The 26,909-nt window shown below is 43.2% G+C and overlaps 1 protein-coding gene across 1 annotated transcript in view; it reads left to right on the top strand.

The window, feature by feature from the left end:
* Nucleotides 1–26,909, top strand: part of MTO1 (mitochondrial tRNA translation optimization 1) — a 43,740-nt gene that overhangs the window by 13,487 nt on the left and 3,344 nt on the right. The window contains exons 5-11 of the mRNA XM_082260176.1: nucleotides 3,146–3,435; nucleotides 3,590–3,702; nucleotides 3,788–3,978; nucleotides 6,336–6,466; nucleotides 9,306–9,510; nucleotides 11,683–11,854; nucleotides 16,710–16,828. Coding sequence (XP_082116302.1) covers nucleotides 3,146–3,435; nucleotides 3,590–3,702; nucleotides 3,788–3,978; nucleotides 6,336–6,466; nucleotides 9,306–9,510; nucleotides 11,683–11,854; nucleotides 16,710–16,828 — 1,221 coding nt within the window. The remainder of the gene's footprint in view (nucleotides 1–3,145; nucleotides 3,436–3,589; nucleotides 3,703–3,787; nucleotides 3,979–6,335; nucleotides 6,467–9,305; nucleotides 9,511–11,682; nucleotides 11,855–16,709; nucleotides 16,829–26,909) is intronic.

Below are 26,909 nucleotides of genomic sequence, written 5' to 3'. Positions count from 1 at the left end.
GGTAATCACGCGTGAGAAATTACATGCAGATGGTGGGAATATCTGCGGGCACTGATGAGTTCATATTGCTTTGAATGGAGCTTAACACCCGGACCTATTCGCAGGGATACTCACTGAGTCTCCCACGGATAATCGCAAATGATTTGCAAGTGTGAATGGGGCCTCCGAGCTCCCGTATATGTCCAGGATATTTTTATCTTCAAATTTGCAGTGTAGGGGATGATGGGGAGAGCGCGCGCGCGTGTGTTTGTGTAATTACTGTTCTGTTTTTTATATTACTTGTGCGCTGCCAGACCCATTTGATCTATGTGCTCTGGACGCAGGGTTCTGTGTTCTTCCGGTATTTGGTAATTTTCTGCAAAACTTAGAAATAAATAAATAAATGCTTTAAAAAAATGCTAATTTCCTCCACTACTGCAGCAGAAATAACATTATATTATTATTATTCATTCATCTAGTACTAGCAGTTTGTGTAGCACTACACAGTATAAAGCAAGAAAATAGAGTTAGAATACAACACAAGAGGGTTAGGGGAGCTTTGCCCATAAGAGCTTATAATATAGTGCATCATCTCTTTCTTAATAATAGTTAGTGTTCCACCCACCTCAATTAAGTGGTTCTAAAGGCTGAAAGTTGTTTTACTTTCATGCATGCTATGCATGAGGGTAAAAAACCTTCAGTATGCAGTTCCCCCTGCAGCCCCTCCTAATACCTGAGCCCGATCATGATCCAACAATATCCATAGCAGTAGCTGCTCTCCTTGATCTCTGCCTCCTCATTGGCTGAGAGAGATGGCAGAGGGAGCCATCACAGCCAGTGAGGAGGGAGCAGGGAGGTTGGGGCCTGTTCTGTGTTTTATGGATTTACAGAGCGGGGCACAGCAGCAAGCATGCACAAGTGCCCTCATAGCAAGCGGGCTTGCTATGAGGGCACTGGGAGAAGAGGAGGATCCAGGAGGGCTGGCTGGACCCAACCTGTGAAGAGGAGGATCAAGGCTGCTCTGTGCAAAACCATTGCACAGAGCAGGCACAGACTGCAGATGCAAAAAATAAATAAAGTCAACTCAGGCCACAAAAATTGATTTATAGTCACATGCACATCATTTGCACCTGTAGGAAATTTTCAGTGAGTGGAGAAGGTCTAGGAGAGGGCAAAGATCTTGCAGGTGCTGTAGGGTGATGGGTGATAAATCTTGAAAGAGCTTGATTTCGGCTCTCTTGTGCAGAACCTGGCGTCTTTTTCTGGCACGCTTAAGGCTATCTTCTTTCAGGGGAAAGCTCACAAGGCAGCAGATGACGTCGCGTGGAGGGTCAGAGTTTCTTTCCCTGGGTCGTAAGGCCCTTTGCATGCTTTGCATATCAATAGGGGAGTCATGAGGTCTGTCTAGCAGCTCCTTGACTATAGCCTTTATGCAATGGTGAAGGGTACCAGGTTCAACAGTTTCAGTGAACCCTCTCACTCCTATGTTGTGCCTGCGTCCCCTATTATCTAGATCTTCCAGGTGCCTGTGCATCTTGTAATGGCAGTCTCTTGCCTGCTTGTAGCAGCTTCCACTCCCTCCAGTCGTGTAGCCACAGACTGTATGCTGAATCAGGGGTCAGCTATGGCAGCTGACAGGGTAGACAGAAAATCAATTAGGCATTGAGGGTACTCAGCCACACCCGCATCACAGAAACAGAGAACACTAATAAAACACAGGCGGGGGCTGATCCCAGAGTCCACCGGATTGAATGGAAATCACCCCACCTATTAAAAGGATGGGATTTTTAAGGGTGTGGATTGTGCAATGGTGAGCATTCATTAACAGGAAAAGAAGAAAATATAGAAAAAGCCGTTCTCCGTCTTGGAGATGACATTATTGGGGCTACAGGAGACCTACTAGACTAAGATTTTGCCATCACCTCGTCTGGTCTCCATAGTGGCGGTTCCCCTTATGGTTGAACCATTGGGTTCTTTCCTGGAATTCTAGGACTCAGCACCCCGGTATTTGTTGCTGGGGATTCCTCTTAAGCTGCTACCGCCGGATGTCTTTGGCATGCCTATAGGGAACCTTACATCCTAGCCTTTGAAGGCATCCTTTGCTTTATATTTGTGTCTGCCAAGGATTTAAAGGGTCTCTGAGGAAGCACTTTTGAACATTAGCTCAGCGAAACGCCTCAGCCCCATGTTGTCTTGGTTGTGATTATCAACAGGCCATCTACATCTATTGGCCGGAAGCTTTCCTCCTGGCAGATATGATCAGTGGTTATAACATATATGTAACTAATGTCTTACCATGGTTTTAATGAATGATGTATAATAATTATTTTATTTATATTTTCTTCTTTTCCTATTAATGAATTCTCACCATTGCACAATCCACACCCTTAAAAAATCCCATCCTTTTAATAGGTGGGGTGATTTCCATTTAGTCCCTTGGACTCTGGGGATCAGCCCCCGCCTGTGTTTTATTAATGGCAGCTGACAGGGTGTTTTTTATGTCCTGGGCTATAGCTTGCAGATCCCCCAAGCACAGAGGTTGTGCATGACTGGTTGCTGGTGTGTGGGCTGGTTGTGCCTGTCATGATTGGGGCTGCAGCTAGCAGAGCGCATGCTGTGGGCAGGGGCCTGTGTGGAGAGCTGTGTGTCCCGCTGCTGGGACCTGAAGATTGAGGGGAAGTTGCAGCTCAGCTGGGTCTCGCCGCCCTGGGGTGAGCGGGACCTGGTTGCCGAATTGCTCCTGTCTCCCTTGCCCATCGTTGTTGGTCTAGTCTCTGCTTATTAGCGATGCAAAGTCCTCATTTTAGCGGGTGCTGGAGGATCAGGGAGCCATTCTCTGACGCCAGGCCATTCCCCCCCCCCCCTTTCCATATGCACATTATAATAATGGCTTTAAATTTCATAATCTTACCTCCACCTCCTGCTACAGCAGTTGTGCAGGGTGTCTCACTGTACACTAATCAGCACTCAGTAACTGATCTGTTAACACATGCTGCCATCCTCTAAAATACAAATCTGTCTGGGACACTTGTGCTGAGGGGTGTGGCTACTACTCAGCTCAGCCAGTACAGAGCACTGGAAAGGTGTAGAAAACGGATTTATTACAAAAGTACCCAAAACCTTTAAAAAGCATTAATAACCTTCAGACCACGCTTTGTCTCTCTAGCTGATGGAAGCAGGATATTGGCGAGCAGCGTGGTGTTGACAAATGGCACCTTCCTTAGAGGAACAGTGAGGATTGGCCTGGAAAATATTCCTGCTGGTCGCTGGGGAGAGGAGCCTGCGGTTGGTCTCGCTCATACTCTGGAACGCCTGGGTTTTACCATCGGTCGGCTGAAGACTGGAACACCACCTCGCATCTTAAAGGAGTCAATAGACTTTAGTGCTCTGGCAAGGCATGATGCAGATAACCCACCTGTGCCCTTCAGCTTCATGAATGACAGCGTCTGGATCAAGGTGAGACACTAGAGATATAAATGCTCAGCCCACTCAAGAGATCTTTGTTATAGGTAAAATCTGGTTGTGTGATTTATACACCGTTGTTTTTTGGTCTTCCATGACTTGCTGAGCCCACTGGATGACTCTCATTAATTTAGCTTGTTCTCTCTAGCCTGAAGACCAAGTTCCGTGTCATCTGACCTACACAACTCCTGCAGTGGAGCAGATCATTCGAGAGAATTTACACCTGAACAGTCACGTCAAGGAGACCAGCATGGGCCCCAGGTAGAAGTCTGGCCTGTACTAATCACATGACCCTATTGCGTATCTTTGTGACTATTGGCTGATTTTTAGACTTACCCTCTTCTAGGTACTGCCCTTCCATTGAGTCAAAGATCTTGCGGTTTCCAGGTAGGAGGCATCAGGTGTGGCTGGAGCCGGAGGGGGCGGATTCAGAGGTGATTTACCCTCAGGGACTGTCTGTGACCATGCCAGCTGAGGCCCAGGAAAGGCTTCTGAAGGAGATTCCTGGGCTGGAAAATGTTCACATGCTTCGCCCAGGTCAGTGGATGTGGTTAGAGTCCTTGGTTCAACCAAAGTCTCTCTCTCTCTCTTTTTTTTTTTAATCCTGATATCACCTAGTAAACCAGGTATGACCAGATATATTTGCCAAGTCTTACTTAGCGTAGAACCAAATGCAAAGCTCTTTTTTTCTTTTTAGAAAGAGTAAGGACCCTTTCACACGAACGATCCGACCAGATCCGCCTGTCAGTTTTTCAGGCGGACCGGATCGGATGCTACATGCATCCCTATGGGGCAGCGGATGTCAGCGGAGACATCTCCTATCTATAACGTATCTATATATATGTGTGAAAGAAAAGTGCGCTGATCAGTGATATGCTGCTCCCAGAAAAAATGTAATTAAATGTGTACTGAAGTGGTGCGCTATATCTAGATAACTGTGCAATAATTTGCAACCAATAAATATACACCTTCAAAAATCAAACAAAGAATATGGTGCAATGTGTACAATATACAATATTGTATAAAGAAAAAAGTCCCAAGACCCCAACGTGTCGATATTAGACAATCTTCAGTGATGTGATAAGTGACAGATGGTGTTGAAAACAAATGGTGACTTGAATTCCCTCCACCTGTTGGAATTCCTCCTTACCGGACGGAATAAAGTAAGTGCTCTCCTTAGCAAAATTAAACGATCCCAGTGCTCTAAAAACAAACAATGGTGATCCCCACCGTGCGTTCAAAGTGGCCCGCTGGGCTTCTTACCAGATGGATAGAGATAACATGCGTTGTTATACTCCTCTCAAACGAGTGTGTCTCTATATCCAGTTGGTATTGACGGCCTCTGATGGATATGGATACCAGATACTACTACGCTGCTCTCAGGCGAATCAGACCTTGTATGCAGATGGCACTGACAGCCGCTTGTTCAAAGCGTTAGGAAAGATCGTTGCATTCCGGTATAACATGTAAAAAGAATACTTAAGGCATGCTGCATTCTCTCCGATGACATGCTGTCCTATCTGTATCAGGAGGGAACTATCTATATATATATCTATATCATCTCCGCTGCTATCCGCTTCCGATCCTGTCTGTGAAATCCGGATGGATGGAAACCCTATTTTCCATCCGTCTGGCGGATCGGATGAGAATGGACAGGTGGTCCGATCTCCCCATAGAGAACAGCGGGGAATCTGACAGCTCCGTCTCCGCACACAGAGCGGAGATTTGGAGACTTATAGACCCCAGATTGCTCTGTAAACCGGACCTGTCATGCCCTATTAGAAGGGATGTTTACATTCCTTGTAAGAGTCCATTCACACTAGCGCGACTTGTCAGGCGACCAAGTCGGTCGCTCGCCATTGAGTAGTACAGGACCCATTCTAATAGGAGTGACACAAGTCGCTCCGACTTAGAAAAAGGGTCCTGTACTACTTTGGGGCGACCTGGAGGCGACTTGCAATTATATGAAGTCTCTGCAAGTCGCGCCGAAGTCGCACTGCACGCTGTGCACCGTGACTTCACAGGTCGCCCCCCCAAAGTCGGATCGCGCCAGTCTGAATGGGCTCTAATAGGAATAAAAGTGATAAAAAAAATAAATAAATAAGTGTAAATAAAACAATAAAAAAAAATAAAAAATGTAAAGCGCCCCCCTACCCCTTATGCTTGCATGTGGAAGCAAACGTAGGTGGCGCCCACGTATGTAAACAGCATTCGAACCACACATGAGGTATCGCTGTGATTGTTAGAGTGAGAGCAATCATTTTAGCACTAGACCTCCTCTTTAACCCCAAATTTTAAAGCGTCGATTATGGAGATTTTTAAGTACTGAAGTTCGGTGCCATTCCACGAGTGTGACATGTTGGGTATCTATTTGCTCAGCGTAACACCACCTTTACATTGTACAGAAAAATTGGGGTACATATTGTGTTTTTGTTTTTTAATTCATGAGTGTTCCCCCCCCCTCAAAAAGTCGCGTTTGAAAAATTGCAACGACCGCCATTTTATTCCCTAGGGTCTCTGCTATGTTTGGTGGTTCTGAGTAATTTTCTAGCAGAAAAAAAAAAAAAAGATAATTTTTACTTGTAGGAGAGAGATGTCAGAATTGGTTTGGGTGGCAAGTGGTTTATGTTGCTGATAGCTGTAAGTCTTGTTATTGCCCCCCCCCATGCCATTGTTCTCTCATCCTGTGTCCTTGAATTGGATGCAGAGCTACAAAAGACCCCAAGCGAATTTAGGAACTGGAGTTCTACTTCAGCTGGGTAATTTCTGGCTATTTAATGTTGAGTAAATTGGCAAGTTTTACTTTCAGCAACCATCAGGCTATCTGAAATGTTTAATATACGCAAGGTCTATCCTTTATTCTGAATGCTGTAAGCGTTGTATTGCATTTGCAGGTTATGGGGTGCAGTATGACTTCATGGACCCCAGACAGCTCCGATCCTCACTGGAGTCATTTCTAGTACAGGGACTTTTCCTGGCTGGACAGATCAACGGCACTACGGGATATGAGGAGGCTGCAGCTCAGGTACCCAAGAGATGCATCCGTTATTATTCTGAAATCAAGTTGACAAAATAAAATGCCTGATACAGTGTTAGTGTAACTGTTATCATGAATATTTCTCCTACAGTATACAAAGGGTTTTATAAAAGCTAACATGTAATGTGTATTTCCACCACTAGATGGCAAAATACTAGCAATAATCTAGGAACGATTTCTTTTTATCTCTATAGAGCAGGGGTGTCAAACACATTTTCGGGTGGTATCAGCATTAGGGAAAGACCTATTATTGGCAAGGCTGATATATCAGTGGCCGATATGCACTTTCCCCAATATATCGGTATCGGCCCCAGAACTGGCTGATATTGCCAATATTTTTGTGACGTCATTCTGCCTTCTTAGGCCGCCTCCCTCACCTTGGACAGCCTCGTCTGGAGTCGGGACTAGTTTCACAGCCATACACCCACCCACAGCAGCCTGGTGCTAGCCAGCCACCCACATCCACAGGCCCTGTACAAGCAAGCCAGCCACAAGCATTGTACCAGCGACCCAGCCAGCCAGCCACCCACAGGCCCTGTACCAGCCAGCCAGCCAGCCACCCACAGGCCCTGTACCAGCCAGCCACCCACAGGCCCTGTACCAGCCAGTCAGCCACAGCCCCTGTGCCAGCCACCCACCCACCACAGGGTGCCAGCCACCCACCACAGGGTGCCAGACAGCCAGCCACCCACAGACAGGGTGCCAGACAGCCAGCCACCCACAGACAGGGTGCCAGACAGCCACCCACAGGTCCTGTACCATCCAGCCACAGGCCCTGTACCAGCCAGCCACAGCCCCTGTGCCAGCCACCCACCCGCCACAGGGTGCCAGCCACCCACCACAGGGTGCCAGACAGCCAGCCACCCACAGCCAGGGTGCCAGACAGCCAGCCACCCACAGGTCCTGTACCATCCAGCCACAGGCTCTGTACCAGCCAGCCACCCACAGCCCCTATACCAGCCATCCACCGACCACAGGGTGCCAGCCAGCCACCCACCACAGGGTGCCAGCAAGCCAGCCATTAAGCATAAACAAAAATTAACATGTTCATTACCAGATTTGTGTCAAAAATTCTCTTTTTATTTTCAAAACTTTAAATGTACAAAATATCGGCCAATACTGATACGTTGTGACCAAAATATCGGTATCGGCCCTGAGAAAAACCATATCGGTCTATTCTTAATCAGCATTATGGTTGCCCTCAAAGGGCTGTTGTCTCTTTAAGACTAGATGTCCAGAGCACCTCACCTCCCATTACATCAGATGTCCAGACCCCCCCGCATCACCAGAAGTCAAGAGTTCCCCTACAATACAGTGCACCCCTCTTACCTTGTGCTTCTGCTAGAAAGAAGCTGGGCAGAAAGTGCAGGGTCTGGAGGACCAGAGCTCTCCTGGAGAAGTGCTGCGAGGGCCACATGAAATGGCCTGGAGGGCCACATTTGGCCCTGGGCCTTGTGTTTGACACATGTGCCATAGAGTAAAGAATATCCACATTATCATACTTTTATTAGAACGCCCCCAGATCAGTCTCCCTATATTTCTGTTTATAACGTAAACTGTATACTAAGCATAACAAAATATAGAAAACTGTACAAGCAATTGAACGTGTCTCATGCAAAGCTAGGTAGGGACAATTTTTTTGCATTTATGCTGAACAACCAACAGTGGAAATTCAGCATCCTTCACTTAAATCTGACCTCCATTCTTCCCCTTAGTGTTGCACAGTTGTACAGGCTCCCCTCCTGGACTGAAATGGCTTACTCTGGTTTCACTGCACACTGTGAGCTCCTCACAATGTGCAGTAGAAGCTGCAGCAAGTCAGATAGAGCCTGCCTCATTTCCTGGCTGGAGGGCACCCAGTTTCATATAGCCCTTTTCTCCCCAGCCATACTATCCATGCCCCACCCCTTTTATTTATTGGCTTTTAGTTTTTTCAGTAATGGAGGCGCAGCATCACATGTGGGCATTACCTAGGGTGGTTCGCTGTTTCAGGAAGCCCCTCCCAGCACCATAATCTCCCTTGCATAATCTCCCTTACAAACACATATCAAAGCATTTTAATATTTGCATAACTCCTCCCAAGAGCCAGCCCACTACTTCCATCAGGGCTGGAGGATCTTGGGAGGAGTACTGAGCAGGGGGCTGTGATGTTTTCAGCAAGCTATTTACAGCACCCATCTGGCCCCTCCCACCAGCCACTGACTGCATTGCATAGAGAAGCTCAGAGACCCAGTGATGACATCACTGAATTTAAATTAGGTATGTAATGAAAACTGGAAAGGTTTTACTTAAGGATGTCTTTAGCACGTTGGCGAGGGGGGGGGGAATTAAACTAGGGAAGGCAAAATGTAGGCACAATAAACTTCAGCTTTAAATCTAGAACATAAAGTTGCATGTCTGGGGCAGGTTTACAGTTGAAAGGAAGAACCTGGGAAACATTTTTCTTACATGAAGATAATTGTTATATATGGCTGATCTCTGAGATCCAATAAAGGGTCACTGTACCTGTAATGAGCTGTGGGGTAATTGCTTTATTCCTTGCTTTGTATGTCTCAGTGCTGCAATTCCTCTAACATGACACTAGGGACAGCGCTGAACAAAGGCTCCCTGTTATGGCGTGTATGGGTTCCCCAAATAATAATTACAGGCTTATGCAATGTCTATTATTACTGTTCTAGAGCTCAGCTCCCATCAGGTCCTCCTCTCTGTCCAGCCACTGAAATTGTTGTGTGGTTTGGATGAATGGCACCGGATATGTGAACCTCCCTTGCTTGACTGAGATAAAATATTACCTTTTTGTGATTTGATGTTATGTTTGCCTTGCCAGGGGATCATAGCTGGAATAAATGCCGCTCTTAAGGTGAAAGGTCAGCTAGCGTTCACGGTTAGCCGTACAGAAGGATACATTGGTGTCCTCATCGATGACCTGACCACACAAGGAACCCGGGAGCCGTACCGCATGTTCACCAGCAGGGCAGAGTTCCGCATGTCTCTGCGACCGGACAACGCCGACACACGACTTACACTTAGAGGTGAGGGCCTGGAATGTTTTGAAAAATTCAGTGTTAAATCAAAGTATATGTGTGTGTGCGTGGCAAATATTGGCCCTTGGCATATTATAACTGTCATTGCAGGGCACAGACTTCTCCCTAAACTCTGAGGAAATTAGAAAAATACCCTTACAATGGGGCTACAATGCAAGGGTTAAATACTTGTTTTACCTAGGGTACCAATAAAGAGCACTTTAACTACCTTATCCCTCTACCCTACAGGTTCCCCCTTTCATGCACCACCAATACCAATACCTTTCATTCCCCACCAGTACCAATAAAAAACACTTTAATGACCTCATCCCTCTCTCCCACAGGTTCCCCCTTTCATGCTCCACCAATACCTAAACCTTCCATGCCCCACCAGTACTAATAAAAAGCACTTTAATGACCTTATCCCTCTCTCCCAAAGGTTCCCTCTTCCATGCTGCATCAATCAATACCTTCCATGCCCCACCAGTACTAATAAAATGATATTTAACTACCTTTTCCATCTCTCCCACAGGTTCCTTCTCCCATGCACCACCAATCCCAAAATATTCCATGCCACACCAGTACCAATAAAAAGCACTTTAATTACCTTATCCCTCTCTCCCACAGGTTCCCCCTTTTATGCCCCACCAATACCTTCCATGCCCCACCAGTACTAATAAAAAGCACTTTAATGACCTCATCACTCTCTCCTGCAAGTTCCCACTTTCATGCCCCATCAATACCTATACCTTCCATGCCACACCAGTACCAATAAAAAGCACTTTAATGACCTCATCCCTCTCTCCTGCAAGTTCCCACTTTCATGCCCCATCAATACCTATACCTTCCATGCCACACCAGTACCAATAAAAAGCACTTTAATGACCTTATCCCTCTCTCCCAAAGGTTCCCTCTTCCATGCTGCACCAATACCTTCCATGCCCCACCAGTTCTAATAAAAAGATCTTTAATCACCTTTTCCCTCTCTCCCACAGGTTCCTCGTCCCATGCCCAACCAATCCCAATACCTTCCATGCCCCACCAGTACCAATGAAAAGCACTTTAATTACCTTATCCCTCTCTCCCACAGGTTCCCCCCTCCATGCTCCACCAATACAATACCTTCCATGCTCCACCAGTACCAAAAAAGCACTTTAATGACCTTATTCCTTCCTCCCACAGACTTACCCTTGCCCCAGCTGGCAGTCAATTTTGTGAGGTCACCATGTACAATGCAGGGCCATCAGTCCTGCATTGTGAGACCTCATTTATGCAGATGATTAGGGCTGATCCCTGTTTTTCAGTGGCAAGAATCAGCGGAGTTGGTGAGGCATAGCCATGAAGTCATGGAAAGCTGGGTCTGCAAAAAAAAGAAAAAATTAACAGCTAGCCGCCCACGTAATGCATAAGCAAATGGGTTTTAATGCCCACACGCTTCACCTATGCATCCATGGGCGGCAGAGCTTTCTATGTTGAGAGAGTGCTTGGTCTGTGCTTATGATCAGGAGAACACGGGAACTTCGGGGTTATGATGTCGGGGTTGTTTTTCATGGGTTCGGCTTGGCCCCTTAGTTCCAGTGAAAGGAACTCTTAAGGCTTCAGCAAACCAAGACATTTTGGACAATTTCATGTTCCCAACTTTGTGGGAACAGTTTGGGGATGGCCCCTTCCTGTTCCAACATGACTGCGCACCAGTGCACAAAGCAAGCTCCATAAAGACATGGATGAGCGAGTCTGGGGTGAAGGAACTTGACTGGCCTGCACAGAGTCCTGATCTCAACCCGATAGGATAGGACCTTTGTTTTGAATTAGAGCGGAGACTACAAGCCAAGCCTTCTCGTCCAACATCAGTGCCTGACCTCATAAATGCGCTTCTGGAAGAATGGTCAAACCTTCCCATAGACTCACACCTAAACCTTGTGGACAGCCTTCCCAGAAGAGTTGAAGCTGTTATAGCTGCAAAGGGTGGGCCAACTCAATATTGAACTCTAGGGACTAAGACTGGGATGCCATTAAAGTTAATGTGCGTCTAAAGGCAGGTGTCCCAATACTTTTGACAATATAGTGTATGTGCTGTGCATAATCATGCATGTTCCCGACCCACCAGAAACGCTGTCATTTTACATTGGTCCGCCCTCCTTTGCGCAGTGCGTTACTGTATTTTTCTGGTCAAACTTTCAGGATACGAGGAAGCGGGCTGTGTGTCTCAGGAGCGGTACGATCGGACACGAGGGACCAAAGAAACACTGGAGGAGGGCCTGAATGTACTACGTTCCATACAATTCGCACCCCAGAAATGGCTGCAACTCGTCCCAGAGGCGCAAATCAGCAACAATCGCGCCAGCATGCTCAGGTAACCCCCAACCCTGGTATTGCTATCTGTAACTATATATGTGGTTAGTGAATGTCAGGTAGGGGGGGATGCCCAGATCTGATGAGATATTTTTGGGGTTCAGTGCTTTCTTACTGTGAGCTCCTCAGAATGTGCATTAGAAGCTGCAGCAAGTCAGATAGAGCCCACTTCATTTCCTGGTTGGAGGATGTCAAGTATCCTCTATCACTTTCCTCCTCTGTCTGACTCTCTGGACCATCCCTATATTTTTTTTTTTTTTTTTATCGTACATCACGGGACACAGAGCAGCCATAAAATGACTGTTTGGGTTTTTACACCACCTATAGGTGAATAGACACTGGGAACCAAAAAGACAGGAAGTCCCCCTCTATATAACCCCTCCCATACAGGAAGTTCCTTATTCACCAGTGTGTTAGAGGTGATGGTCATGGTTGGAGAAGCTCTCCATATTTTTAAAGAAAAAGATTATGCTACAGTCCCGGTTAAGATCTCTGGATCCAAGGGGATTGGTAATCAGAGCCATCCAAAAGTGGAAGACTAAGGATGGTACCTGAGCCTCCGTAAAGGGAAAGGAGGTATCGCCTGTAATGTGACCCTCTTGGGCACTGGACCCTGGGATCCAGAGCCTTGGTAAGACTAACTCCAAAGGCGTTCTGGCAGGGTGCTCTACAGGTCCAAGGGAGTGACCCCAATAATTAGGGGGAACCCGGTCCTTGAAGGTCAACAAGTGACAGAACCCACCGTGATGGATGAAGATTGGATTCTATTTATTGGCAGAATCCTGCATCGGGAATGGTAAGTTCACTTTAAATATGATGCACTGTTCTAATTGAACAGATACCGGGTGCCATGTTTTATGTCTCCACTAGAGGCAGTATGTGTATTCAGCTGTGGCCTGCGTACCTTGGATGCCTTACATTCTTCTGCTCTCAACCCCCCTGATGCTTGGCAGGCAGCGGGACTTTGTACATCCCGCCCGCGCATCCGCTTACCCTCTGTGGCTCAGTTTCAGGGAGCACCTTCGGTGGCCATCCCTGCGGCGAGAGATCACGCGCGCAGATTCAGCCTATTTACATGCACGAGTGTTTACATGGCGTAGCACGCCGCACATGCGCAGTAAGGGGCGGCATTTGAGGAAGTGTTCCAGACGGCGTGAGCTTCTATCAGAAGCTGGATGGGACACCGAGCAGCTGCAGCTGGGTGCGTGAGTCACTTTGGGGGGATGTTTACAGGCACGGATTACAGGTTCTGTGACTTTGGGATAACTGTGTTGTGTGTGATACGCTGTTACAGCTTGGTACAGTCTTTGACTGCACTAAAGTAAGTACCTCAAGTTTTCTTGTCTGGAGCAAAGTCCTTCCAGAAAAGGAGTGGGGGGGGGGGACAGCGGGAATCGGCACAAATGTGCCCCCATCAGGATTGGAAGATCCTATCTGTGCATCTTCTGTGTTAACCTCCCCTGAGAGGCTAGGAGCGACTGGCCAATCTGAGCCATTACGGTTGTCAGGCATAGTAGCCACTTCTAGTGCTTCTGTCTCAGCCTACGTCACCAAGGATGATTTGGCATCAGCTTTAGCCGGCCTTGAGGGTAAGATTGCTTCAGTGTCACTTGGAGAATATGATCCCAACACCTAGTACCCGGTGCTAGTGGCCATCATCCCGATAAATATGTGTACAAAAAAAATCCCCAAGGGTGTGGGACTATAAATGCCACTAGACACTGAATGTCACAATAAAATCATCAACTTTATTATACAAAAAAGAAACAAAAAAAGAGAACATACAAAACTATATATAACGCAATTGTACATAGACAAGGGCTTGTTAAAAGTTGCATGCAATGACAGTTCATATACCAGTCAACATTGAAGACACTCGGGTACACATGGTGGAGTTAACCTGGAAAATGACCCTACGCGTTTCGGGTATTGCACCCTTCTTCATGGGTCAGCCAGAGTTCCAAACACTCAATGTGCCCTCAGAGTCTTCATAGGAGATTGGAATGAACTGCCGATAAAACGGTAAAAAAGTTACCGGTAGGAGAGGAATGCCCCGTTCCAATAAAACCCATCAAGGGCAAATATAGAAAAAAGTAAGGAGAGTAGCTGCACTGAAGGTCAACGGGGGTGCTAGGATGATCAGAATCTGCCCAGCAAGTACCACTCCAAAGGAAACCTTACTGATTTGTATAGGTGAGTTTTGTTAACCTGTGGAGGGTAAGTGAATATAATGACAGAGGGTCAGATGAGGTAGAATACAGGTGTCAAGCCACTGACTGGAGTATCATAGAGTATAATATCTGTCTGCTCGTGTTGGGACAAGGCAGCCTCTGGCAGAGACACCTGTATTCTACCTCGTCTGACCCTCTGTCATTATATTCACTCACCCTCCACAGGTTGACAATACTCACCTATACAAATCAGTAAGGTTTCCTTTGGAGTGGTCCTTGCTGGGCAGATTCTGATCATCGTAGCACCCCCGTTGACCTTCAGAGAGAAGGAAGGTTAGCTGGTGTAAACACAGCTGACCGTTCCTCTCTCTGGACTGATCACAGAGCGCCTGTGATCCTTCTATATTAGATCACAGGTCCCTATGGTCGTTTCACAAGCCCCTCCCCCCACAGTTAGTAAACACTCCCCCAGGCTCACATTTAATCCTTTGATCACCCCTAGGTTAGCCCCTTTCCTGCCAGTGTCATTATTACAGTAACAATGCATATTTTTAGCACTGATTACTGTAGTAATGTCACTGGTCCCCCCCAAAAGTGTAAAAAATGTCAGTTAGGGGTCCGATCTGTCCGCCGCAATGTCGCAGTCCCACTAAAAATCGCAGATCGCCGCCATTACTAGTAAAAATAAAAAATAAAAATGACATCTTTCCCCTAGTTTGTAGACATGATAGCTTTTGCGCAAACCAATCAAAATACGCTTATTGGGATTTTTTTTAACCAAAAATATGTAGCAGAAAACAAATTGGCCTAAAATGATGAAAAAATTTGATATTTTGATTTGATTTTTTTGTGAATGTTATATAGAGAAAGTGAAAAATATTTATTTATTTATTTATTTTCAGAATTGTCGCTCCTTTTTGGTTTATAGCGCAAAAAATAAAAATCTCAGAGGTGATCAAATACCACCAAAAGAAATCTCTATTTGTGGGAAAAAAAGAACATCAATTTTACTTCAGTACAGCATCGCACGACCGCGCAATTTTTTGTTAAAATAACGCAGTGCCGGATCGCAAAAAATGGCCTGGTAATTAAGGGGCAAATCCTTCCTGTCCAGAAGTGGTTAAATAGCGCAGGTTTTTTAGTAAATTGAGATAGATAAATACCATTATTTTAACTCAAAAATTCATGCAGTATTTATCTCTTATTGAATTGACCCCATGTCATTTATTTGTCACTACACTCTCGTCGCCTCTCTATTTATTTTGTTTTACTTCTTTCCTGGAGCTGCTCCTTTCTACCCCCCGTGGTGTCCCTTTTAAAAAGTGTCAGTGCCGGTTAGAGCTGCACGATTAATCGTATGAAAATCGCGATCTCGATTCACCCCCCCTGACGATCTAAACCTGACATATTCTCGATTCTTTGCATAGCTGAGGGAGCAGAGAAAACAGCTGTGGAAAACTCCCAGTAACTATAAACAAAATGATTACATTGTATCTTTCCTCCCGCAAACGCCTATCAGCATTAAGTCTCCCAGTAACTATAAACAAAATGATTACATTGTACCTTTTCCTTCCCTCTGCCAGGGAGAAAGGAAGTTTAACCTCTTAAAGACTAGACCTTTCTCTGACACTTGTTGCTTGCAAGTTAAAATCATTTTTTTTTGCTAGAAAAGTACTTAGAACCCCCAAACATTTTATATATTTTTTTTAGCAGAGACCCTACAGAATAAAATGGCGATTGTTGTAATATTTTATGTCACACTGTATTTGCGCAGCAGTCTTTCAAACGCAATTAATAAACTTTAATGAATAAAAAAAAAACGTAACAGTAAAGTTATCCCAATTTTTTTTTGTTACACAGAGAATCGTGATCTTTATTCCAAGCTAAAAAATCGTGATTCTCATTTTGGCCAGAATCATGCAGCTCTAGTGCCGGTTCACATTTGTGTGATGCGGGAACTCTGCGAATATACAGCGTGTTCCCGCATCGCATCCGCACCACTGGCAGTTCACACTGCCATATGCGATACGCTGGGGGTGTCAATTAGAAGTTAACGACACCCCCAGATCAGATTGCATATCGCAGTGCGATCTTAAAGTTCGCACAGAATCGGATCGCACTTGTGTGAACCACCATGCGATCCGATTCTGCTGCGGACCAAAAAAAAGGGTCCTGTGCGTCTTCTAGTGCGATTGCGGTGCGAAGTCAGCCATACAAACTGTATGGCTGAATTTGCACCGCACAGAGATCGCATGTGATTTTAGGAGCAGTGCGCTCCGAATTACATGCGATCTCTGTGATCGCACAAATGTGAACCGGCACTAAAAGCTGGGAGGCCGGAACTGTCAGCCGATCAAGTGACCACTAGGATTGGCTGTTGCAGTGGTCCTATGTTTGGGAGTCGGTCCCGCCAGCTGCTGATCATTAGTGGGGACCAAGTGCTGCCTCTCACAGTCTATGTGCTGGAAGCGTGCAGTTAGCGCACTCTCAGCGCAGACACATCGCCTGCCCCGCGATGCACATGTACAGCGTGTGGACACTAAAGTTCAGTCTTTTGCCCCCGCACATATATGTTAGGAGATCATAAAGAGGTTACGTTTTCACTTTTATGAGTTTGTTATCAGATCTGGGTGATAATATAGATTGGAATTTTTTGTAACCTTGTTGGATTTCCTCTTCCTCTAGTGCCCTTGATGTGCTCAGGTACAATGGAGTGGAGTCTAGTACTCTTTTCAGAGTGTTTCCTGAACTTCTGCAAAGATTCATTGAAAGGCCAGACATAGCTCAGCGGCTGAAGATAGAAGGTAAGCTAAAATCTGACCTTCAGTCTCACACAGTTGTATCGACTCTTCTGTACTGAAGTTTCATGCTCTGATTTCACTGCACACTGTGAGCTTTTCATAACCACTTGCCACCTTCCTAATTTGACTGCGTCAAAGTGGCTCTATTGCGCTAAATCACTTACCTGTACGTCATTTCATGCAATAGCCACTAGGTGGCGCTGACGAGCTACCAGAGGCACAATCACATGATGATTGGACAGAGGGGGAGCTGGTCGGGGGGTCGGGCAGACCAAATGTTTGCCGGCCATCTGCAATTCCCGAGAGAGGCAGAACTGTGGTCTGCCTAAGTAAACAAGGCAGATCGGCCTTCTGACCGGGGAGAAGAAAGAGATCTTGTGTTTATGCTAAGCAGGAACGCGGATATCTGTCTTCATCCAGTCAGAGCAACCCCCCCCCCACACACACACACACACACACACAGTTAGAAAGCACCCCCTTAGGGACACATTTAACCCTTTGATCGCCTTTGATGTTAATCCCTTCCCTGCCAGTGTCATTAGTACAGTGACTGTGCATATTTTTAACACTGATCACTGTAATAATGTCACTGATCCCCAAAAAAGTTTCACTTAGGTGTCCGATTTGTCTGCCGCAATGTCGTAGTCCCACTAAAAATTGCCGGGGGGCGTGGCCGAGCGAGACATGTGAGAGGATCCATCTCATGGAGCTCCCGCACCTGATCCTGTGATACGATCCTTTCCCCGGCTGGATATCGATCCACAACCACTTGATCCTTGCTCAGGAGATCCCCCTGACTCACCTGATACCTTATATGCTCCGTTCGGGGGGCCGCCATGACCCGCGGCAGGAAGACTGGGGAAGACGGCGCAGCCTTCCAAGATATTGGTCGGGGTGCTTTCCACTATTAATAGAGTCCTGGGATTGGGGATTCCTCAGGATCCCAGACAATGCCTCTTAGGTATTTTAGAGCATATATTGGAGGATAAATATTTACGAGAAGCAGCGGGGCGGGCCTTGTTTCTGGCTCGTCTACTCATTCTTCATCATTGGGTGGCCCGGGACCCCCCGACCTACAAGATGTGGTTAGAACAACTGGGCACCACTCTCCGCATGGAGAAATCTATCTATCAGCACCGGGGTTCTACTGCTAAGTTCTTTAAAGTATGGGGAGTGTGGCTGAGTTCTCCGGGTATGGCCCCCACGGTTGTTACTTTAAATACTGGAATTATCCGTGGTCATGACCTGCCAATCAAGAGGGAATCTGTCCACTTTCAGTTGTTTTTCTTTTCCCCTTCGCCTGTCTGAGGTGGTCTCCGACCTGCTGTTGTTGAATTTTTACCATTGGCTGTGAGCTGTATTTCTTTATAAGTATTGCACTGATATTTTGACTGTGCGGACCATAACATGTATTATTGTGTGTTCTCTCAAACCTTTCTTTTGATTAAAAAAAAATTGCCGTTCGCCGCCATTACTAGTAAAAAAAAAACAAATAAAAATTGCATAAAAATATTCCATAGTTTGTAGACGCGATAACTTTTGCACAAACCAATCAATATACGCTTATTGGGATTTTTTTTTTTTATCAAAAATTTAGCAGAATACATGTTGTCCTAAATTGATGAAGAAATTAAATTTGTTTTTATTTTATTTGCATTTTTTTATTGGATATGTTTTATAGCAAAAAGTAAAAAAAGAAATTGTTTTTTTTTTTTTTCAAAATTGTTGCTCTCTGTTTAAAGCGCAAAAAAATAAAAACCACAGAGGTGATCAAATACCACCAAAAAGAAAGCTCTACTTGTGGGGTAAAAAAGGACAACAATTTTAATTGGGTCGCACGGCCGCGCAATGATCAGTTAAAGTAACGCAGTGCCGTATCACAAAAAATGGGCTGGTCATTAACCACTTTACCACCGGAGTATTTTGCTGTCTTACGTCCAGGCCACTTTTTGCGATTCGGCGCTGTGCGACTTTAACTGACAATTGCGCGGTCGTGCGACGCCGTACCCAAACAAAATTGATGTCCTTTTTTTCCCACAAACAGAGCTTTCTTTTGGTGGTATTTGATCACCTGTGCGATTTTTACTTTTTGCGCTATAAACAAAAAAAGAGCGTTTATTTTGAAAAAATAACAATATTTTTAACATTTTTTTATATGAAATTCCCCCCAAAAAAGATGTAAAAACCAATTTTTTTTTTACATTTTTGGCTAATTTGTTTTCTGCTACCTATGTTTGGTAAAAAAAATCACAATAAGCGTATTTTGATTGGTTTGCGCAAAAGTTATTGCGTTTACTAACAAAGGGAAAGATTTCTGTCATTTTTGGTGTTTTTTTTTTTAACGCGTAATGGCGGCGATCTGCGATTTTTTTTTTGCGGTACTGCGACATTGCGGCGGACAGATCGGACCCTTGACTGACATTTTTGACACTTTTGGGGGTACCAGTGACATTACTGCAGTAATCAGTGCTATAAATATAAACGGGGGGTTGTGAGAACCAGCGCTATGGATAAGAACTGACAGGCAGTAAAATATAAGGTTGCAGCCACCAACCGAACCCCTAAGAAACTTAGGGGCAGGAATATAGTGTGGGGGTGAATAGTTGGAAAACGGCGCTACCTAATGCATGTGCAAAGATGCGGGTGAGGAGGAAAAAAGTGCTTAGTGCGTGCAAAGTGACATATAGATAGTTGTGTACATAGGTCGATATATATAAAACTTAGGCCAAGACAATAAATAAATAAAATAAAATAAAAGAGAAAATGTGAAGTGTGGTAAAAATGTGTGTTAAAGATGTATATAAAATCAATATTATAGTGATTTCCAGTAGGTACTGCTGAGTAAATGATGATTAATACAATTATTAAATAGGTGAATAATGTAGAATAAATACTGTTGAATAAATAATGTTAGGTAAAAAACGCTGGATGTATTGGTTATAAATCGATCTTAAATCAAAGGAGCAGTGAGGATACTAATTGTATACCTTTTGGGATGTAATTCTCCAGTTTAAACACTAGGTGTCACACTTACCCTAAGACCACAGATGTTAAGTATATGAGCCAAAAGACAGGATGTAGGTGAGATCCTCAAACCTGTCTACTGACGGTCCCCTCGGACCCAAAAAGATCCCATCTGGGTACAAAAGGGAGAAAAGAGAAAAGCTACTCAGTGTGATAAGTGTGGATCGGGTATACAATGTGATAGTAGCGACTCACGCTTGGGTAGATGCAGCAGATCCCTTCAGATATTGGCAGTCTGCGCCAAGGAAGCTCCTGCGTTCCAAGCCTAGGCGAGCTGCGGACCGGAAGTGACGTGGGTTTCCGCCCTACGTACGTTTCGTCATAGGACGTCTACGGGGAGCGGTACCCGTCAGTCGACCTCATCGTCCATAAATAGCCAGAGTCATCCCATCAGCCAATCATTCGCCCTGATACACACCTGAGGATGATTGTACGATAATGGAAAAATGGTGGAGTGTACAGGCTTATTATGGGATGTCTCTCTAGGCTATAGTGATCATCATAATAGATCATGCTGCCATCTAGTGGATCAATTTTAAATTACAAGGATATAAGAACAAAATTTTATTAGGAACGAATATGTGTAAAAAAATTCCGTAAAAATAATGTGTGTAAGAGGAGGAAATAAAAAATAGAAAATAAAATTAAAAATGGGCATCAGACATTTATTTAAATGTTTTTAATAAGGAAAAAATATAGAAGTGATGGAAAAAGTGTTTTGTGAGACATAAGGGTCCCAAAGAACATTAGTGATAATCTGACCACAAGAAATTATATTGAAAAAAAATAATAATATTTAGTGTTAACGTCGATATATATATGAGTGTGTGAGTATATCCAAATAAAACATTGGTGAAAAGAATAGATGAATAGTATTAGTGGAGTGAAAATGAAAAATGTGTATAGAAATACACCCGTGAAATATTTATGGCTATAATGAAGAGTGGGAAGGGAAGTTTAAAAAAGTCCTCATGAACTGAGGTTAATAAAAACATCCAGCTGTTTGGAAATAACGTGTCCAATTACATTCTGAGATGACAACAGAGGTCCACCCATGGGGGAAATATAATAGTTATTCCTTAGAAAGCTTAAAATGTGGAGTGATGTTGGATGAGAAGGTCAAAAAAAATTCCATAAAAATAAAAATAAAAATAGAAGTGGATATCATATGTAAGATAATAAGATAATAAATCAATTGATGCGTTGACTTCCATATCTCTTCAGAGATGGTAATCTTGATAGTAATGAAGAATTGATGTTTAAGCGAAAAAAATTCCAAAAAGGTTAAAAACATTTAGGAGGCGTTAGACAGTCATTTATCAGATAGGAGAAGATCCTCAACATAAAAGATGGTATATTAATATTACCCAGATGTTAAATGAGGAGGCTAAAAAGAGGATGTCGGATGAGAAGGCTAGAAAAAATCCGCATCACAAATGTCGTAAAATCCATAAGAAATATCTAAAAAAATCAAAAAGTAGAGATGCGTATCGAAAAAGGAAGAAGGCGTGTGGGAACAGGCTTAAAAAATACATATATAAAACATATGTAAAAACATATGTAAAAAATATATATCAAGTAATATAAAAATATAAAAATCGCACATAAAGGATATCATAAAATGTCAGTAAAAAGGGGAAGTAAAACAAGATGTGAAAACAAAATGTAAGAAACAAAACCAAAAGAGGTTAATTCTTGAGGTAAAATCCAAAGGGAATAAAAATGAGTTATGTGTCTGTGATAAAACAATTTAAATCAATGTCGGCATTTAATCCCTCAGGACGGAGAGAACGCATTAAGAAAATCCATTTAGTTTCATTCTTTGATATCATTCTTCTTTTGTTGCTACCTCTCCAATCGTTTTTTATTTTATCAATTCCATAAAAAATCATTCCTGTTGGATTCTGTGCATGAACCTCTTTAAAGTGTCTTGATAGAGTGTGTTTTTCAAATCCCTTTTTGATGTTCTTTATGTGTTCTCTAATTCTTACGAAGAGGGGTCGTGTGGTTCTTCCGACATATTGTAATTTGCAAGGGCATTCCACCACATATGTGACATGTGTACTCGTACATGTGATGGTGTCTTTAATTTTATACTCTGTACCCGTGACATTGGATTTAAAACTTTTTATTTTTTTCTGTTGTTTCCTGTTGTTTCTACAAGGGAGACATTTCTGACATCGGAAGAAACCATTGATGGCTGTAGGTAATAGGATCTTTTTGGGTGGATTAATTACATTATGCACAATTTTATCTCTTAGGGTAGGAGCTCGGCGGTAGATAAATGATGGTCTTGTGGGTAAAAATTGCTTGAGAGTTTTATCTGCTCTGAGAATAGGCCAGTGTTTTCTGATAATTTTTTCCATATCTTTATGTTGCTTGTTGAAGCCTGTAATAAATGCATACTCAAAGCTGTTACCGTTGTTTTTCTTTCTATTGTTATTTTCTGTGATTAAGTCCTCTCTTTTCATTTTCCTGACCAACTGTTTGGTATGTTCAAGTTCCTTCTTCTTGTAGCCTTTTTCTAAAAATCTGGTTATTAATATATCGGCCTGATTGTCGAAGTCTTGTATGTCACTACAATTCCTCCTAATTCGTAGTAATTGGCCTTTGGGTATATTGCCTAGCCATCGTTGGTGGTGGCAACTTCGTGTAGGTATGTACCCATTCTTATCTGTTTTTTTGAAGAAGGTTTTACTTTGTAACTTACCATCCTTTTTAAAGAGCTCCAAATCTAAATAGGCGATTTTATTGAGGTCCCAGTTTCCCGTGAACGTAATTCCATATCCGTTATCACTAATCTCATCAAAGAAAACTTGTAATGATTCTGGGGTGCCTCGCCATATTAAAATGATATCATCAATATATCTTCGATAAAATTTTAAAAAAGGTCTATCTACACTAAAAACTTGCTCCTCCTCCCACTTTTGCATAAAAATATTGGCCACACTGGGGGCATATCTGGCCCCCATGGCTACTCCCTTTGTTTGTACAAAATATTGCAACAAGCAACATAAAGATATGGAAAAAATTATCAGAAAACACTGGCCTATTCTCAGAGCAGATAAAACTCTCAAGCAATTTTTACCCACAAGACCATCATTTATCTACCGCCGAGCTCCTACCCTAAGAGATAAAATTGTGCATAATGTAATTAATCCACCCAAAAAGATCCTATTACCTACAGCCATCAATGGTTTCTTCCGATGTCAGAAATGTCTCCCTTGTAGAAACAACAGGAAACAACAGAAAAAAATAAAAAGTTTTAAATCCAATGTCACGGGTACAGAGTATAAAATTAAAGACACCATCACATGTACGAGTACACATGTCACATATGTGGTGGAATGCCCTTGCAAATTACAATATGTCGGAAGAACCACACGACCCCTCTTCGTAAGAATTAGAGAACACATAAAGAACATCAAAAAGGGATTTGAAAAACACACTCTATCAAGACACTTTAAAGAGGTTCATGCACAGAATCCAACAGGAATGATTTTTTATGGAATTGATAAAATAAAAAACGATTGGAGAGGTAGCAACAAAAGAAGAATGATATCAAAGAATGAAACTAAATGGATTTTCTTAATGCGTTCTCTCCGTCCTGAGGGATTAAATGCCGACATTGATTTAAATTGTTTTATCACAGACACATAACTCATTTTTATTCCCTTTGGATTTTACCTCAAGAATTAACCTCTTTTGGTTTTGTTTCTTACATTTTGTTTTCACATCTTGTTTTACTTCCCCTTTTTACTGACATTTTATGATATCCTTTATGTGCGATTTTTATATTTTTATATTACTTGATATATATTTTTTACATATGTTTTTACATATGTTTTATATATGTATTTTTTAAGCCTGTTCCCACACGCCTTCTTCCTTTTTCGATACGCATCTCTACTTTTTGATTTTTTTAGATATTTCTTATGGATTTTACGACATTTGTGATGCGGATTTTTTCTAGCCTTCTCATCCGACATCCTCTTTTTAGCCTCCTCATTTAACATCTGGGTAATATTAATATACCATCTTTTATGTTGAGGATCTTCTCCTATCTGATAAATGACTGTCTAACGCCTCCTAAATGTTTTTAACCTTTTTGGAATTTTTTTCGCTTAAACATCAATTCTTCATTACTATCAAGATTACCATCTCTGAAGAGATATGGAAGTCAACGCATCAATTGATTTATTATCTTATTATCTTACATATGATATCCACTTCTATTTTTATTTTTATTTTTATTTTTATGGAATTTTTTTTGACCTTCTCATCCAACATCACTCCACATTTTAAGCTTTCTAAGGAATAACTATTATATTTCCCCCATGGGTGGACCTCTGTTGTCATCTCAGAATGTAATTGGACACGTTATTTCCAAACAGCTGGATGTTTTTATTAACCTCAGTTCATGAGGACTTTTTTAAACTTCCCTTCCCACTCTTCATTATAGCCATAAATATTTCACGGGTGTATTTCTATACACATTTTTCATTTTCACTCCACTAATACTATTCATCTATTCTTTTCACCAATGTTTTATTTGGATATACTCACACACTCATATATATATCGACGTTAACACTAAATATTATTATTTTTTTTCAATATAATTTCTTGTGGTCAGATTATCACTAATGTTCTTTGGGACCCTTATGTCTCACAAAACACTTTTTCCATCACTTCTATATTTTTTCCTTATTAAAAACATTTAAATAAATGTCTGATGCCCATTTTTAATTTTATTTGCTATTTTTTATTTCCTCCTCTTACACACATTATTTTTACGGAATTTTTTTACACATATTCGTTCCTAATAAAATTTTGTTCTTATATCCTTGTAATTTAAAATTGATCCACTAGATGGCAGCATGATCTATTATGATGATCACTATAGCCTAGAGAGACATCCCATAATAAGCCTGTACACTCCACCATTTTTCCATTATCGTACAATCATCCTCAGGTGTGTATCAGGGCGAATGATTGGCTGATGGGATGACTCTGGCTATTTATGGACGATGAGGTCGACTGACGGGTACCGCTCCCCGTAGACGTCCTATGACGAAACGTACGTAGGGCGGAAACCCACGTCACTTCCGGTCCGCAGCTCGCCTAGGCTTGGAACGCAGGAGCTTCCTTGGCGCAGACTGCCAATATCTGAAGGGATCTGCTGCATCTACCCAAGCGTGAGTCGCTACTATCACATTGTATACCCGATCCACACTTATCACACTGAGTAGCTTTTCTCTTTTCTCCCTTTTGTACCCAGATGGGATCTTTTTGGGTCCGAGGGGACCGTCAGTAGACAGGTTTGAGGATCTCACCTACATCCTGTCTTTTGGCTCATATACTTAACATCTGTGGTCTTAGGGTAAGTGTGACACCTAGTGTTTAAACTGGAGAATTACATCCCAAAAGGTATACAATTAGTATCCGCACTGCTCCTTTGATTTAAGATCGATTTATAACCAATACATCCAGCGTTTTTTACCTAACATTATTTATTCAACAGTATTTATTCTACATTATTCACCTATTTAATAATTGTATTAATCATCATTTACTCAGCAGTACCTACTGGAAATCACTATAATATTGATTTTATATACATCTTTAACACACATTTTTACCACACTTCACATTTTCTCTTTTATTTTATTTTATTTATTTATTGTCTTGGCCTAAGTTTTATATATATCGACCTATGTACACAACTATCTATATGTCACTTTGCACGCACTAAGCACTTTTTTCCTCCTCACCCGCATCTTTGCACATGCATTAGGTAGCGCCGTTTTCCAACTATTCACCCCCACACTATAGTGCTATAAATATGCACTGTTACTGTAAAAATGACACTGGCAGGGAAGGGGTTAATTTTATTGGAGAGGGAGGGGTTAATGTATGCCTGGTGCTTACTGACGTGTGGGGGGGGAGGTGACTGTGTGACAGAAGGACAGATCGGATGTCCAGCTATGCTGAACACTCCGATCTGTCACTCCCTGTCACTTGGGAGATCCACCCGCTTGTGTTTACACAGGCAGGCGGATCTCCACACTAGATCCCCGACGATCGGGGATGAGCAGTGGCGATCGCCGCTGCTCTTCCCCTGGCCCGACTCCCGCTGTGACCGAAAACAGTGGGAGCAAGCCTCCGGCGGCGCGCAAGCGCCGCCCAGAAGGGGGAGTGTCTGACGACATAGTACTACGTCATGAGACGATAACGAGCCACTCTGCCGCAGTAATATTACTGTGGGCGGAGGTAAAGTGGTTAAGGGGGTAAAACCTTCCAGAGCTGAAGTGGGTAATGTGCATTAGAAGCTGCAGCAAGTCCTATAGAGCCCGCCTCCTTTCCTGGCTGGAGGATGTCAAGCATCATGTAGCCCTTTCTTCCCCATTCTGACCATCCTTGGTCTGCCCCTTCCATTCATTAAATGTTTGTTTGTTTTTTCAATTATGGGGGCTCAGCATTATGGGTGGGCTTTACCTAGAATGGTCTGCATATAAATGCAGCTGTCTAGGGATACCCACTCCTCCACCTCATCAACTGGAGGGACAGTCGGCAATTGGGTAAACGTCAGATGGCAATATCCTTTACTGAAATGACATGAAACAGTTTTTAAAACAGCCAACGCGTTTCAGCTGTCAGGCCTTAGTTATGGTTGATTGCCGAAACGCGTTGGCTGTTTTACAATTGTTACATGTCATTTCAATAAAGGATATTGCCATTTGAGGTTTACCCAAGTGCTGACTGTCCCTCCAGCGGTTTACAGTACACAGAGGAATCTGCAGCCTTTAAAGCCCCGTACACACGTACCGATTGTCGGCCGTAAATATTCGACCGATCGGCCGATTGTAGGCTTGTTAGTATGATGTTTCCGACAGCCGACAGCGCATTTTCGGCCAAACAGAATCTGTCGTGCAGGCATTAAAATTTTTGTTGGCCGTCACCAGAACGGCCGATTGTTCGTCAGTCAGTACAGATTTCGGCTGACAGACAGCAGATTAGCAAGACTGGGCATGCTCAGAGAAGAAAAAAGACAAGGAAA

Source organism: Pelophylax lessonae (assembly GCF_965119305.1).
Source record: "Pelophylax lessonae genome assembly, chromosome: 6".
Taxonomy (NCBI): domain Eukaryota; kingdom Metazoa; phylum Chordata; class Amphibia; order Anura; family Ranidae; genus Pelophylax; species Pelophylax lessonae.
Note: the sequence above shows the minus strand (reverse complement) of the source record. Positions and strands in the feature narration are given on the sequence as shown.